Raw genomic sequence first — 13,101 nt, 5'->3', positions numbered from 1 at the left:
GATCCGCGCTGCGTTAGCTGGTAGGGGACCTCTGCATGAATCTCTCCTCGCTCTCCGTTCTCTGTCAGTTTTATCACTCCATTTGGTGCTTGGCTGAGTTCTTTATCTCTTCATTTGACGTTTTAGGGTTTCAGGATTGTTGTATTGTCTGTTCGGCTTAGTTTTTCGGATATTTGCTGTGGCGGGACGACGTGGTCCTTCTGCCTAGAGCGCCATTTTGCCCTCTTGGTTTGTTTTTAATGCCTAAATTTATTTTAGGCAGAAATAATTTGCTCCTTCCTGAATTCTTTTAAAGTACTCTGTACTAAAACTTCAAGGTGATATTGATCACTTTATATACCATTAGAAAAAAAAAAATTGCTGTTGAGTCCATTCCAACTCATGGTGATCCCAGGTGTGCAGAGTAGAACTGCACTCCATAGGGTTTTCAAGGCTGTGGCCTTTTGGAAGAAGATCGCCAGGGTTTTCTTCCAAGGTACCTCTGGATGGGTTTGAACTACCAGCCTTTCAGTTAATAGTCAGGGAACACTACTACTGAAGCAATATGTTCCCAGAACATAGTGTATAGAGCATGCTCCGTAAATACCTGTTGAATAAATGAACAGTCTGTGGTTAAAAGTCTTTCTTACAGCTTTTATTATAGAGATCCCAAACTCCCGGTACAATTATAATATGAATTAGTGCTTGAGTAAAGATAAGTAATTGCAATTACAATCTGATACCATTTCCCTGTGCCCCCCCGCCTCCCAGAATCTTCATTTTTAGGATGAGCAAATGTTAAACTTTTAAATGATCATAAAGTTGAAAGGAAGCATAATGTTCTTTATCATGTATAGAGATGCAGTATAAGAACCAACCAAATAGTAAAGCTATTGGCAAATTTGATTCTGTGTTTTGATCTTGTATTTCTTTGGACCTTAATGCTCTTACACACTATTTTCAGTTTTCATTATATTCTTAGTACTTAGATATCCACATTTAAAGCATTTTTTATTTTTATTTTATAAAATTAGTGTAAATGTTCTGTTATTCTTTAAGTATAGCTTATTTGGAAGTAGCATGGGATTATTGTCTCTTAAAACAGGGACAAGTGAAAAGTTGGGGGTCCTCCTGAATAGGAAAAATGTAAAAGCTCTTGAGTTCTTATCCCCCTTCCCTTCTCTCTTACTCATTGTCCTTATCTAGACCAGTACCTTTGTAATTCAGATGGGTAGGTGGGGTTAAAATTGAAAGTGTATTCATGAGCAGAACAAGGGCAGTAGACTAGTTTGCTTTAGGCAAGTTTTGTAGTGGACAGTTTTTGTCCATAAAATTTTCTGCATTTGATTGCACAGTAATTGGTTAAGTATTAAGTGAACTGTTTCTGTCTTGTAGAATGACCGTATATTAAACAAAGCCTTGAAACAATTGGAGAACTTTCAGAAGACAAATGGGCGTCATTTTGTGTTGCAAAGGAATGTACTGCCTTGTTCACCCTTGTACATTTTTAGATCAACCTAGCTGATGGTGACATGCGGAAGTGTTTGCCACACAGGTGCCGTGTTCTGCAGCTGTTGGAAACATTTCTGCCCTCCCCCCCTCACTTCTTCAAATATAATTATGCTCTGTTTAAACCATTAATGTTAGAAGGTGGGATTTGAGAATTTCAATGTCTGTTTACAATCCAGAGAGATCATTGGTCATTTAGGCAGTTGAATTTAACTGCCTAGAGGACTTGAAGTTTCTTAAGACTAAAACCTAGCGTTAAGGTCATGGAGTTTTATAAGAGACTACCTTTGAAAGCCTACCATGCTTTTATCATTCTTTCTTCTACCTGGAATCCAATTCAGAAGATGTACTTGAAGGAAATAATGGTCACACTAACCATTTTCTTCTGTCATTAATTAAGCACATTTTAATCGAGTATATACACTATGCTAACAGGTAATCTGCTTGGTGCTGGGATACTGTGGGGGAGACAAATGATATACATCAAAAGATCACAAAATAAATGTAAACTTTTAACAGTAATAGGTACTATAAAGGAAAGATATGGGGTGCTGTGAAAGACCATGTCTAGTCTGGGAAGGGTTCAGGGAATGCTTTTAAAGGAAGTAATGTTTAAGCTAAGGTCTGAACAATGAGTAGATGCTATCTAGGCAAAGAATGGAATGAAGAGCATTGTAGGAAGAGTAAGCGTATCCTACAGGCTCCAGTTCCTTGAATTTTTCCTCAGATTTTTTTCTTCCCGTTAGTAGTATGGGTTTTTTTTTTACCCCCCTAGATTTACTTTTTTCACATATTATTGTTAAGAGCTCAGGTTTTTAAATTATCTGTGTTCAGTTCGTAGCTGTATCACTAATTAGCTATGTGACCTTGAGCAACTTTCTTCAGTTCTCTAAGCCTCAAATTTCTCATCTACAAAATGGATATAACAGTAATGCCCACCTCATAGTGATATTTATAGAGAGACTGTCTGAAAGTGCTTAGTATAGGCAGGCATGCAGTAAGTTCTTAATTCAGCTATTATTGCTGGTATTATAATTATTGTCTTTATAGATAAATTTAAATTAATAAAATTGCCTAATGAATATTTCTTCTTATCATTCAAGTGACATTCAAATGTTACTTCCCAGGAAGGCTTCACTGACCACCCTAGCTGAAGCAGTCTCCTTTACATTACCTTATTTTGTCTTCTTCAAATTTCATATCTGAATTTTATATTTTCTTATTTATATGTTTATTATTCTGTTTCCCTGGACTAGAATTCAAGTGCTTTGGAAGCAGAGACTTTGTCCTATTAGTACTATAAACCAGCATTGATTTAGCAGTTTGATGCCCCACATAGGATACCTGTTGCCGTCAAGTTAATTCCAACTCATGGTGACCCCACATGTTAGAGTAGAAGTCAGCTCCATAGGATTTTCTTGGCTGTAATTTTTATGGAAGTGGATTGCCAGACCTTTCTTTCATGGCATTTTTGAGTGGGTTTGAACCACCAACCTGTAGGTTAGTGGATGAGTACAAACCATTTGTACTACCCAGGGACCTTCCACAAAGGATAAGTTCTCAACTGTTCGTCAGTTGACTGACTGCTTCTTTGGTTGCAGCTAGCTTTGAACAGTTTGAAATCGCTTACACAGATCACCTTACTTATCTATGGAATGTTAGAGGTTGAAGAAAAAACTGACTTGTTGATTCAGTCACATCTTAGGAACCTATCAGTAATTTAGTTCTCTTGGCTTACAGAGAATTGGATTTTGGCACCAGATTTTGGCATCATTTCCTGATTCCAGGTCTGCAGAGATGCTGCCCTCCAGATTGAATTTCTTGAGGGCAGGGCTTACATAATATTCATTTTTTTAAAATCTTCAACCAACAAAATGCCTGGAAAATACATGTTTGTGAATCTTATGTTGGAAAATGAAACCAAACGAGAATGTTACTTGGATGTGGTGTGGTACTAAATCAGAAATTGGTGATTTTTTAACTGGCACTGCAGCAGAGAGAGTGCCAGTGCAGTAGAGTGTGAGGATTGTGGGACACTTTTTATTTTGATAAAGCATCAAAAATGTTTTCCTAGGCTACAGTGTGGCACAGTGGTTAAAGCGCTTGGCTGCTAACCAAAAGGTCAGCTTTAAACCCACCAGCCGCTCTGTGGGAGGAAAGATGTGGCAGTCTGCTTCTGTAAAGATTTACAGCCTTGGAAGCCCTATGGGGCAGTTCTTTCCTGCCCTATAGGGTCACTGTGAATCGGAATCGACTCAACAGCAATGGGACAGACTACAATTAGAGTACTTACTTTGAAGAGAAGTTTTTCCTCATCTGAGAAACAACATGTTTTCTCCAACAGCAGTGTCTTTTCCTCCTTACCCCATTTTTGGCATTTTTGATGCTTTTAATTGTAGGGACATTACAGTTCAATGATTCAAAAATCTGAAAGTTCTAGAGAAGAATGCTTTCCTTTAACCAAATAGAACGAGTATTTTCAGTAGTTGTTATTTCTATAAATAAGAAAAATGTGGGCTTTGGAGTCAGACATGGATTTGAATCCCATCTTTTTGAATCCCAGCTCATAAACTGTGTTTACCTTAAGGAACCATCCTGACCTCACCACGCCTCAATTTCTCTGTCCACAAAAGTGGGGGTAATACGTGCCCTAAAATAGCAGGGTGTGAGAATGAAATGAGGTACCTTATGAGTATATGACATCAGCATTCCAGTCACATTGTTGTTAGGTGCCATCGAGTCGATTCCGACTCGTAGCAACCCTATGTACAACAGAATGAAACACTGCCCTGTCCTGTGCCATCCTCACAATTGTTTTTATGCTAAGCCCATTGTTGCAGCCATTGTGTCAGTCCAGCTCGTTGAAGGTCTTCCTCTTTTTCGCTGCCCCTCCACTTCACCAAACATGATGTCCTTTACCAAGCATGGTGACATTGTCACATAGTTAAGAGTGTAATAAATATATTTTCATTTTTATTCAGAGGAGAGGCTTGTAGAGTGATTGTTACAGCTTTGATTGGTCAGAACTATAGTACCCTTATGGCTCTTATTCTAGGAGACTGTGGGACGCAGTCAATATTCTGTTCCTTCAGTATGCATTTAGTACCTTATATCTGCAAGGCATTGAGATAAGTAGAGACTTTGCAGTCTTGTTGGAGGAGGAAACAAATACCAAATAGTTAAATCATAATATAAAGTAGTAAAGATACTGAGAGTAAATACAGTAGGAGTTCTTAGAAGAGGAGGATCACAATGAGCTGCAGTGGTTAGGCATCCTTCATGATTGTAGTATAGCTGCAAATTCAGCCTTGAAGACAAAATGAAGAAGGAAAACATTCGGGCTTGAAAAAACCAGAAAAAACAAAGGCTCAGAGCCTTCTTGGTGGAATATTTTTGTATACTGATAATTGGTGGTAGTTCCATTTTTCAGAACAGAAAAATGTTGAGGCAGACTGAAGTTGGCTGTGCTCATTCAGAGAAAACTTACATGTACTATCGCCTCCGTTTTACTGGGTCATAAATAGTAGACCATTTATTCTCCAAATGCTTAAGACTCTTAAACTTATCCCAGAGAAGCCAAATAACAGATGCTCCCAATTCCCTGAAGCTTCTCACTCAGAGTAAAATATGAAAGTCCTTTCAGTCCTCATGAAGGTCCTGTATGATCTGTACTTAACTGCCTCCCTTAAATAATTTTACCAGTCTGACTTCATTTCCTGCTACTTACCCTCTCATCTACTCTGCTGTGGCCACACCGGCCTCCTTCCATTTCCAGGAATAATATGCCAGGCATGTTGCCACCTGATGACCTTTACATGTGCTATTCTGTCTGTAAACCTCTTCTTTCAGTTATCCACTTGACTCCCTCAAGTGTTTGTTCACATCTCATCTTCTTAGTGATGCTTTCTTTGACCACCATATTTTCTTTTTATTATTGTATTTTATTTTAGATGAAGGTTTACAAAACAAAGTAGCCTCTCATTAATCAATTAGTGCACATATTGTTTTGTGACATTGGTTACCAACCCCACAACATGTCAATACTTCCCCTTCTCGACCTTAGGTTCCCTGTTACTAGCTTTCCTGTCCCCTGCTGCCTTCTAGTCCTTGCCCTTGGGCTGGTGTGCCCCTTTAGTCTCATTTTGTTTTATGGACCTGTCTAATCTTTGGATGAAGGGTGAACCTCAGGAGTGACTTCATTACTGAGCTGAAAGGGGGCCATACTCTCAGGGTTTCTCCAGTCTCTGTCAGGCCAGTAAATCTGGTCTTTTTTTTTTAGTTAGAATTTTGTTCTACATTTTTCTCCAGCTCTGTCCGGAACCCTCTGTTGTGATCCCTGTCAGAGCTGTCCGTGGTGGTAGCCAGGCACCATCTAGTTGTACTGGACTCAGTCTGGTGGAGGCCGTGGTAGTTGTGGTCTATTAGCCCTTTGGACTAATCTTTCCCTTGTGTCTTTGGTTTTCTTAATTCTCTCTTACTCACGACGGGGTGAGACCAGTGGAGTATCTTAGATGGCCACTCACAAGCTTTTAAGACCCCAGATTCTACTCACCAAAGTAGAAAGTAGAACATTTTGTTTATAAACTATGCTATGCCTATTGAGCTAGATGACCACTACATTTAAAATTGTTCTCCCCAACAAATCAAGTACTGTTCCTGTTCTTTTCCTCAAAGCATTTGTCACATCTTCAGTGTATGTTAAAATTTATTTGTTCATTGTCTCTCTGCCCCCGCTAGAACAAACTTAAGTTCCATGAAGGCAGGGATATTTTTGTTTTATTTACTGCCACATTCCCAGTGCTAACACAAGGTAAGTCCTCAATAAATATTTGAGTGAATAAATTTTATCTTTGTTTCTGACCTATAAAAGAAGAACTTTGGTTACCGTGGACTTTCTTCCTTTACTGCCACTGTTGTTGTTGTTGTTGTTAGGTGCTGCCCAGTTGGTTCTGACTCATATTGATCCTACATACAACAGAGCAAAGCACTGCCTGTTCCTGTGTCATCCTCACAATCATTGTTACACTTATGAACCCACTGTTGGAGCCACTCTGTCAGTCCATCTTGTTAGAGGGTCTTCCTCTTTTTTGCTGATCCTCTATTTTACCAAGCATGATGTCCTTCTTCAGGGACTGATCCCTCTTGACAACAGGTCCAAAGTATGTGAGACATAGTCTCACCATCCTTGCTTCGAAGGAGCACGCTGGCTGTACTTCTTCCAAGACAGATTTGTTTGTTCTTTTGGCAGTCCATGGAATATTCAACATTCTTCGCCAACACCACAATTCAAAGATGTCAGTTTTTCTTTGGTCTTCCTTATTCCTTGTCCAGCTTTCACATGCTTATGAGGCAATTGAAAAACACCAAGGTGACATCTTTGCTTTTTAAGACTTTAAAGATTTTTTCTTGCCCTTACTGCCACTGAGTAACCTACATGAAGCCTTTCTGAGAGAACATCAGTTAATTTGGTCAACATAAAAGTATAAAGGATCTCAACTGAAAGATGTGTTCACAATTTTTTCCCTTTTATCTGGGAATTCATAACAGTTGATAAATTTGATCTTGGCTTAAGGGAATGGAAAAAAGCGTACATTTGTCAGAAAGGATCAGTAAAATTAGTAACATTTTTGGAATTGGTGAGAGAGAGAGTTGGAGAAAGAATCAACAATATCTGTCTTACAAGTAAGTAGGAAAGTGTCAGAAGATGAGACTTAGTTCCTCGAAGCAAAATGTGATGGGAAACAAATTGGAAGATTTTGAGGAATCTAGTAGTATAATTAAAGAAACATTTTAAGAATTTTGATTGTTTTTACAGTCTTTAAGATGTTTAAAGGGAAGAGAAGTGAAAAAAAAAAGAACATTTACAAAGGAAAGCTTGGTATGTTTGTGGTTTGAAATAATATGAAACAGTATAAAATAATATGAGCAAGAAAATTGAAGAAAAAAATAGCCATACCAGAAGAATTTGAGAAAAAAAGCAGGAATCAGAAGCTGTTGGGGGTTTGGAGCATAAAGGGGATACAACACCAAAAAAAAAAGAAAAAGAAAAAAGAAAAACAGAAACACCAAACCCATTGCCATCAAGTAATTTCCTACTTATAGCAACCCTATAGGACAGAGTAAAACTGCCCATAGGGTTTCCGAGGAGGAGCCAGTGGATTCGAACTGCCGACCTTTTGGTTAGCAGCCGAGGTTTTAACCATTGTGCAGTCGTAGTCAAATATGGCTTCAAGTTTGTGCGTTTAGGGGATAGCAGAATAAATTTTGGCATTATCATTGCTTTAGGATAAGGGCTAAGAAGTATAACTCCTTCTCGGGTCAGTCCCTAGAAAAGAGTTGACTAATAAATGCAGTGGAGCCCTGGTGGCACAGTGGTTAAGGGCTCAGCTGCTAACCAAAAGGTTGGCAGTTCAAATCCACCAGCTGCTCCTTGGAAACCCTATGGGGCAGTTCTCTGTCCTATAGGGTCGCTATGAGTCGGAATCAACTCGACAGCAAGGGGATGAGGTTTAATAAACGCGATGGTAAAATTTTTGCTGTGGGATGCTTTTGGAATAAGTTTCTTCCCTACGATTGCCTAAGGAGATATTTTCACTAGGGGTAAAATATACATTGTTGTTTCTTTTAAAGACTATAGGTATTTGGATGTGATGTAAAATATTGATGTGTTTTTAGAAAAACTGAAATAGTTTAGGGGAAGAAAAGTTAGATGTATAAAGATGTTTTCAGAAATTAGAGGGCTTAGCTTTGTTAGAATTGCTGTTTTTGGATGGAGTTTCCTTTTTAAAACTTAACCTCAAGGTCAGGTTGTATTTCTGGTCTTGTTAATTCAACATGTCTGCTTGTTAATTTAATAGGTGACAGTAGTCATAGGCATTTGGGGAATTTTTTTTTTTTTATTGTGCTTTAGGTGAAACTTTACAGTTCAAATTAATTTCTCATACAAAAATTTATACACATATTGTTATGTGACACTAATTGCAATCCCTGTAATGTGACAGTACATTCCCTCTTTCCACCCCAGGTTTCCCATGTCCATCCAACCAGCTCCTGTCCCTTTCTGCCTTCTCATCTTGTCTCCGGACGGGAGTTGCCCATTTGGTCTCATGTATCTGCTAGAACTAAAAAGCATACCTTCGCGAGTATTATTTTATGTTTTATAGTCCAGTCTAATCTTTTGTCTGAAGAGTGGGCTTCAGGAATGGTTTTAGTTCTGGATTAACAGAGCATCTGGGGGCCATGGCTTCGAGGGTTCCTCCAGTCTCAGTCAGACCATTAAGTCTGGTCTTTTCACTAGAATTTGAGTTCTGCACCCCACTTTTCTCCTGCTCCATCAGGGACTCTGTTGTGTTCCCTGTCAGGGTGGTCATTGGTGGTAGCTGGACACTATCTAGTTCTTCTGGTCTTAGGCTGATGGAGTCTCTGGTTTATGTGGCCCTTTTGTCTCTTGGGCTAATATTTTCCTTGTATCTTTGGTGTTCTTCATTCTCCTTTGCTCCAACTGGGTTGGGACAAATTGATGCATCTTAGATGGCCGCTCGCAAGCTTTTAAGACCCCAGACGCCACTCACCAAAGTGGAATGCAGAACATTTTCTTAATAAATTGTGTTATGCCAGTTGACCTAGAAGTCCCCCGAAACCATGGTCCCCAGACCCCAGCCCCTGCTACTCTGTCCTTCGAAGTGTTTGGTTGTGTTCAAGAAACTTCTTAGGTTTTGGTTTAGTCCAGTTGTGCCGACTTCCTCTGTATTGTGTGTTGTTCTTCCCTTCACCTAAGATGATTCTTGTCCACTATCTAGTTAGTGAATTCCCATCTTCCTCCCATACAGAAGGTATGTAGGGTGGTTTCTTAGACCTTCCCTACTCTGGTGTCTTAGCCTATCAGACAAGAGGCAGAAATCTAGAAAGATACAAAAGACATCTTTGGCTTTCTCTGTGTCAACCTTTCGTCTCCCGTCCCAGTTGCTCAGAACATACCCTTCTGTAGCTTCCTGCAGCATTGAACACTTTTGCTACATTGTTAACATACACAGTATAATAAGGAAGAGTGGACTTAGCCTAGATAGCACAACCTGCACTTCTCAAGCACTAACTGTACGTCTGATACTGTGCTTGACTCTGCGCACACAAACGTGAACAACACATGATCCCTGTCCTGAGAAACTCACAGTAGAGCAGTTGGGTGGTAAACGTTTACAATTTACAGTAAATGCCTTTATAGAGGTACTTGAAGAGGAAGTTTTCCATTTGATAGTCTTGACTAGATACAAAAATTTTGTATATAGCCAAAAAAGTAATGCTAGCATGCATGGCCTTTCTTCATAGACATTAAACCCTGTCTTCTGGAATTGCATGCTTCTATATTTTTTTTAGAATTGTACTTCTTACAAAGAGGAAATAAAATGCTTGTTTTAAAAATATTCTTTGACCAGTTTATAGTTATCAGATTGACAGGGCATTTTTTGGTAATACGTTGAAGTAGATATCCCTTTATTTTAAGTTGCTCAAATTTTATATTTAAATATTAATATTATTAAAAAGAGTATCCCTTTTAGTCCAAAAGTCTTCTGATTCTCAATGTTTTATTTAGTTAAGCTATATTTTTCTCCCGATCTCCATTTTGAGTACTTTCAAAAGAAAATTTATTTCCTAGCGCTTAACTCTTTTGCTGTATAGAAAAATGTTATGTAAGAATCCATTGGCAAAATCCCTTTAGACGATAACAAGATACATTTTTTTCCTTGCTTTTTTTATTGTGCCTTGTTAAACTGGTCTCACACACATGAACTTTCTTAACATCAGGCAGTTCCTGCTTCCTATGGGACTTCCTGTTTTCTCAAATAAAAATAGAAAAGCATCTCAAAAAGGAAACCTGGTTAGCATGAACTACGTTACTTTGTAGGATCAGTTAGTCTTAACTGTGGCCTGGATTGTAGAGACCAGGGTATCTGAAAGTTTTGAATGTCTTTGCATGTAATATGAAAATAAAAGAGATGATAAGGAAGAGTGTCTTAGTTATCTAGTGCTGCTATAACAGAAATACCACAAGTGGACGGCTTTAACAAAGAGAAATTTATTCTCTCACAGTCTAGTAGGCTACAAGTCCAAATTCAGGGTGTCAGCTCCAGGGGAAGGCTTTCTCTGTCAGCTCTGGAGGAAGGTGCTTGTGATGTATCTGTCTTCCCTTGGTCTAGGAGCTTCTCTGCACAGGAACCTCATGTCCAAAGGACGCACTCTGCTCCAGGCATTGCTTTCTTGGTGGTATGAGGTCCCCATGTCTCTCTGCTCACTTTTCTCTTTTGTATCTCAAGAGATTGGCTTAAGACACTAATCTTGTAGACCTCATCAGTATAATTGCTGCTAATCCATCTTATTACATCATAGTGATAGGATTTATAACACATAGGGAAATCAATCTTACAATACTGGGAATCATGACCTAGCCAAATTGACAGACATTTTTGGGGGACAAAATTCAATCCATGACAAAGAGGTCCTTAATAATAACCACAAGAGATGTTAAATATTCAGCAGTAAACTTATTTGTCTCTTTTTGTGGGGAGGGATGTGGGAGTTTGGGTGGAAAAGTAGTAAATCCTTTCCTTATAATTTAATATTTTCTTGGAAATTAGAATTGTTTAATACTGAGAATTAATTTCTAGCTACTTTGATCTGTACATTTTTTTCTTGCCACTTTTCCAGATGTTAGCAAGGATTAGGAAGTTTGTGTTGTTTATAATTAGAATTCAGAATTCTAAATGAATTATTCAGTTTTAAAGAATCTTGTAGATTTCTCAAGTTGTTGATTCCTTTAGTCTGTATTTTGAAGAGAAATCAAATTAAAGTGAAAACAAATGATACAGTCATCAGCAGTTACAATGATGTTGTTGTGTGCTGTCGAGTCAGTTCCTACTCCTAGTGACCCAATAGGACAGAGTAGAACTGTCCCATAAGGTTTCCTAGGCTGGAATCTTTATGGAAGCAGAGTGCCACATCCTTCTCCCAAGAAGCAGCTGGTAGGTTCAAACTGCTGACCTTTTAGTTAGCAGCCAGTGCTTAACTGTTGCGCTACCAGTGCTCCTTAGTAATGATAATCAAACCAAGCCCGTTGCTGTCTAGTCGATCCAGACTCATAGCAACCCTATAGGACAGAGCAGTGCTGCCCCATAGGGTTTCCAAGGCTGTAATCTTTATGGAAGCAGGCTGACACATCTTTCTCCTTTGGAGTTGCTGGTAGGTTTGAACCGCTGACCTTTCAGTTGGCAGCCAAGCACTTTAACTACTGTGCCACCGGGGCTCCTTAAGTAATAACAATAGGTAGCATTAATTGAGTGCCTATTACCTGCCAGGCACTATGCCAAGGTTTTATATGGTTTATCTAATTTAATCCTCAGCTACTTCAGCTGCTATGAAAGGTCAGTGGTTCGAGCCCACCAGTGGCTCCTGGTTTGGCTACTTAAAGTGGCTAAGTAGATGTTAGTTCAAGTCACATTGCTAGTATGTGGTGGAACTGTGACTTGAACCTAGCCCCTCTGACACCAGAGGACCTACTCTCAATAATTATGGAGAAAAGCTATAAATTCAAAATGAGAATGGTAAGTGTAGCAAGTCTAAAAATTATTTCCTCAACCTTTATTGTCATGAGTTTATTTACATTTTGTTTGCATGTTTATGTTCAGTTTTAGCAAAGTACAATCTGCTTCAGTACAGTGTACTTTAGCAAAGTACAAAGATATTTCAGAGGGCTTATTTATGGGGGTTATTATTCCATAACACTCTTAAGTGATGCTAATAGCTTTCTTTTTTTCTTTCCTTGATAGTAAAAAACCCCTTTGATGGAACATTTGGAGAAATACAAGTAAGTAAAAGATTATAATACTGATATTTGGTGCCATATTTTTATATGATTAAAAGTATTAGGATCACTATCAACTAAAAACATAGTGATTTTTAGGTTGTTTTAGGTCGAAGAAGCAATTGTTTCTTATTCTGATTATTCCTTAACTATTGTTTAATTAAATCTGATACAGATTTGCTCTGATGAGCTAAACTGTTTATTATTACTTTAACGTAAAAGCCAGCTTCCAAGTAAAAGGTGGTGGCGTGTCCTCTGGGGATCTGGTCTTACCCTTAGAAGTATGCCTGTTGTCTTAAGATGTTAGATTCCCTAGTGGTCTTTGTCATCTTCGCCCTCATCTTATCTCTCTGTGGATCATTTGCACATTGGCATGCCTCTTCAATCATCAAGAAGGCAAAGGTTTTAAATACGAGATATATCCCTTAGGTTAGCCATTTATGATTCCTTTTCCCTTTAAAGGATGCTAAATGTTAATTGTAACATAAATTTTATTTACATGAAAACATTTTTCACTTATTATAGGCACTTTGAAGATTTTGAACTTAAAATATTTTACACAATTAGTTGTTAATTTTTTCTGTTATAGGAACTGTCACACAGACCTATATAGAAAACATTATTTGTTATACTGAAGGCTACATAATAATGTGTAATCAGATCTGCGGAATATTTCTTTAGATTGTTAGAGTGGAACTTTGAAATGATTATTTTTAGCAATATGCTGTTGTGATACTTGCCTTTAAAAAAAATTACCT

At 38.3% G+C, this 13,101-nt stretch overlaps 1 protein-coding gene across 3 annotated transcripts in view; it reads left to right on the top strand.

Annotated features, from left to right (window-relative positions):
• Nucleotides 1-13,101, top strand: part of LEMD3 (LEM domain containing 3) — a 90,926-nt gene that overhangs the window by 25,858 nt on the left and 51,967 nt on the right. For all 3 annotated transcript variants that reach the window (XM_023736103.1, XM_023736102.1, XM_004381546.3), the window contains exon 2: nucleotides 12,309-12,346. In XM_023736103.1, coding sequence (XP_023591871.1) covers nucleotides 12,309-12,346 — 38 coding nt within the window. The remainder of the gene's footprint in view (nucleotides 1-12,308; nucleotides 12,347-13,101) is intronic.

Source organism: Trichechus manatus, unplaced genomic scaffold (genome assembly GCF_000243295.1).
Source record: "Trichechus manatus latirostris isolate Lorelei unplaced genomic scaffold, TriManLat1.0 scaffold00086, whole genome shotgun sequence".
NCBI lineage: Eukaryota > Metazoa > Chordata > Mammalia > Sirenia > Trichechidae > Trichechus > Trichechus manatus.
Note: the sequence above shows the minus strand (reverse complement) of the source record. Positions and strands in the feature narration are given on the sequence as shown.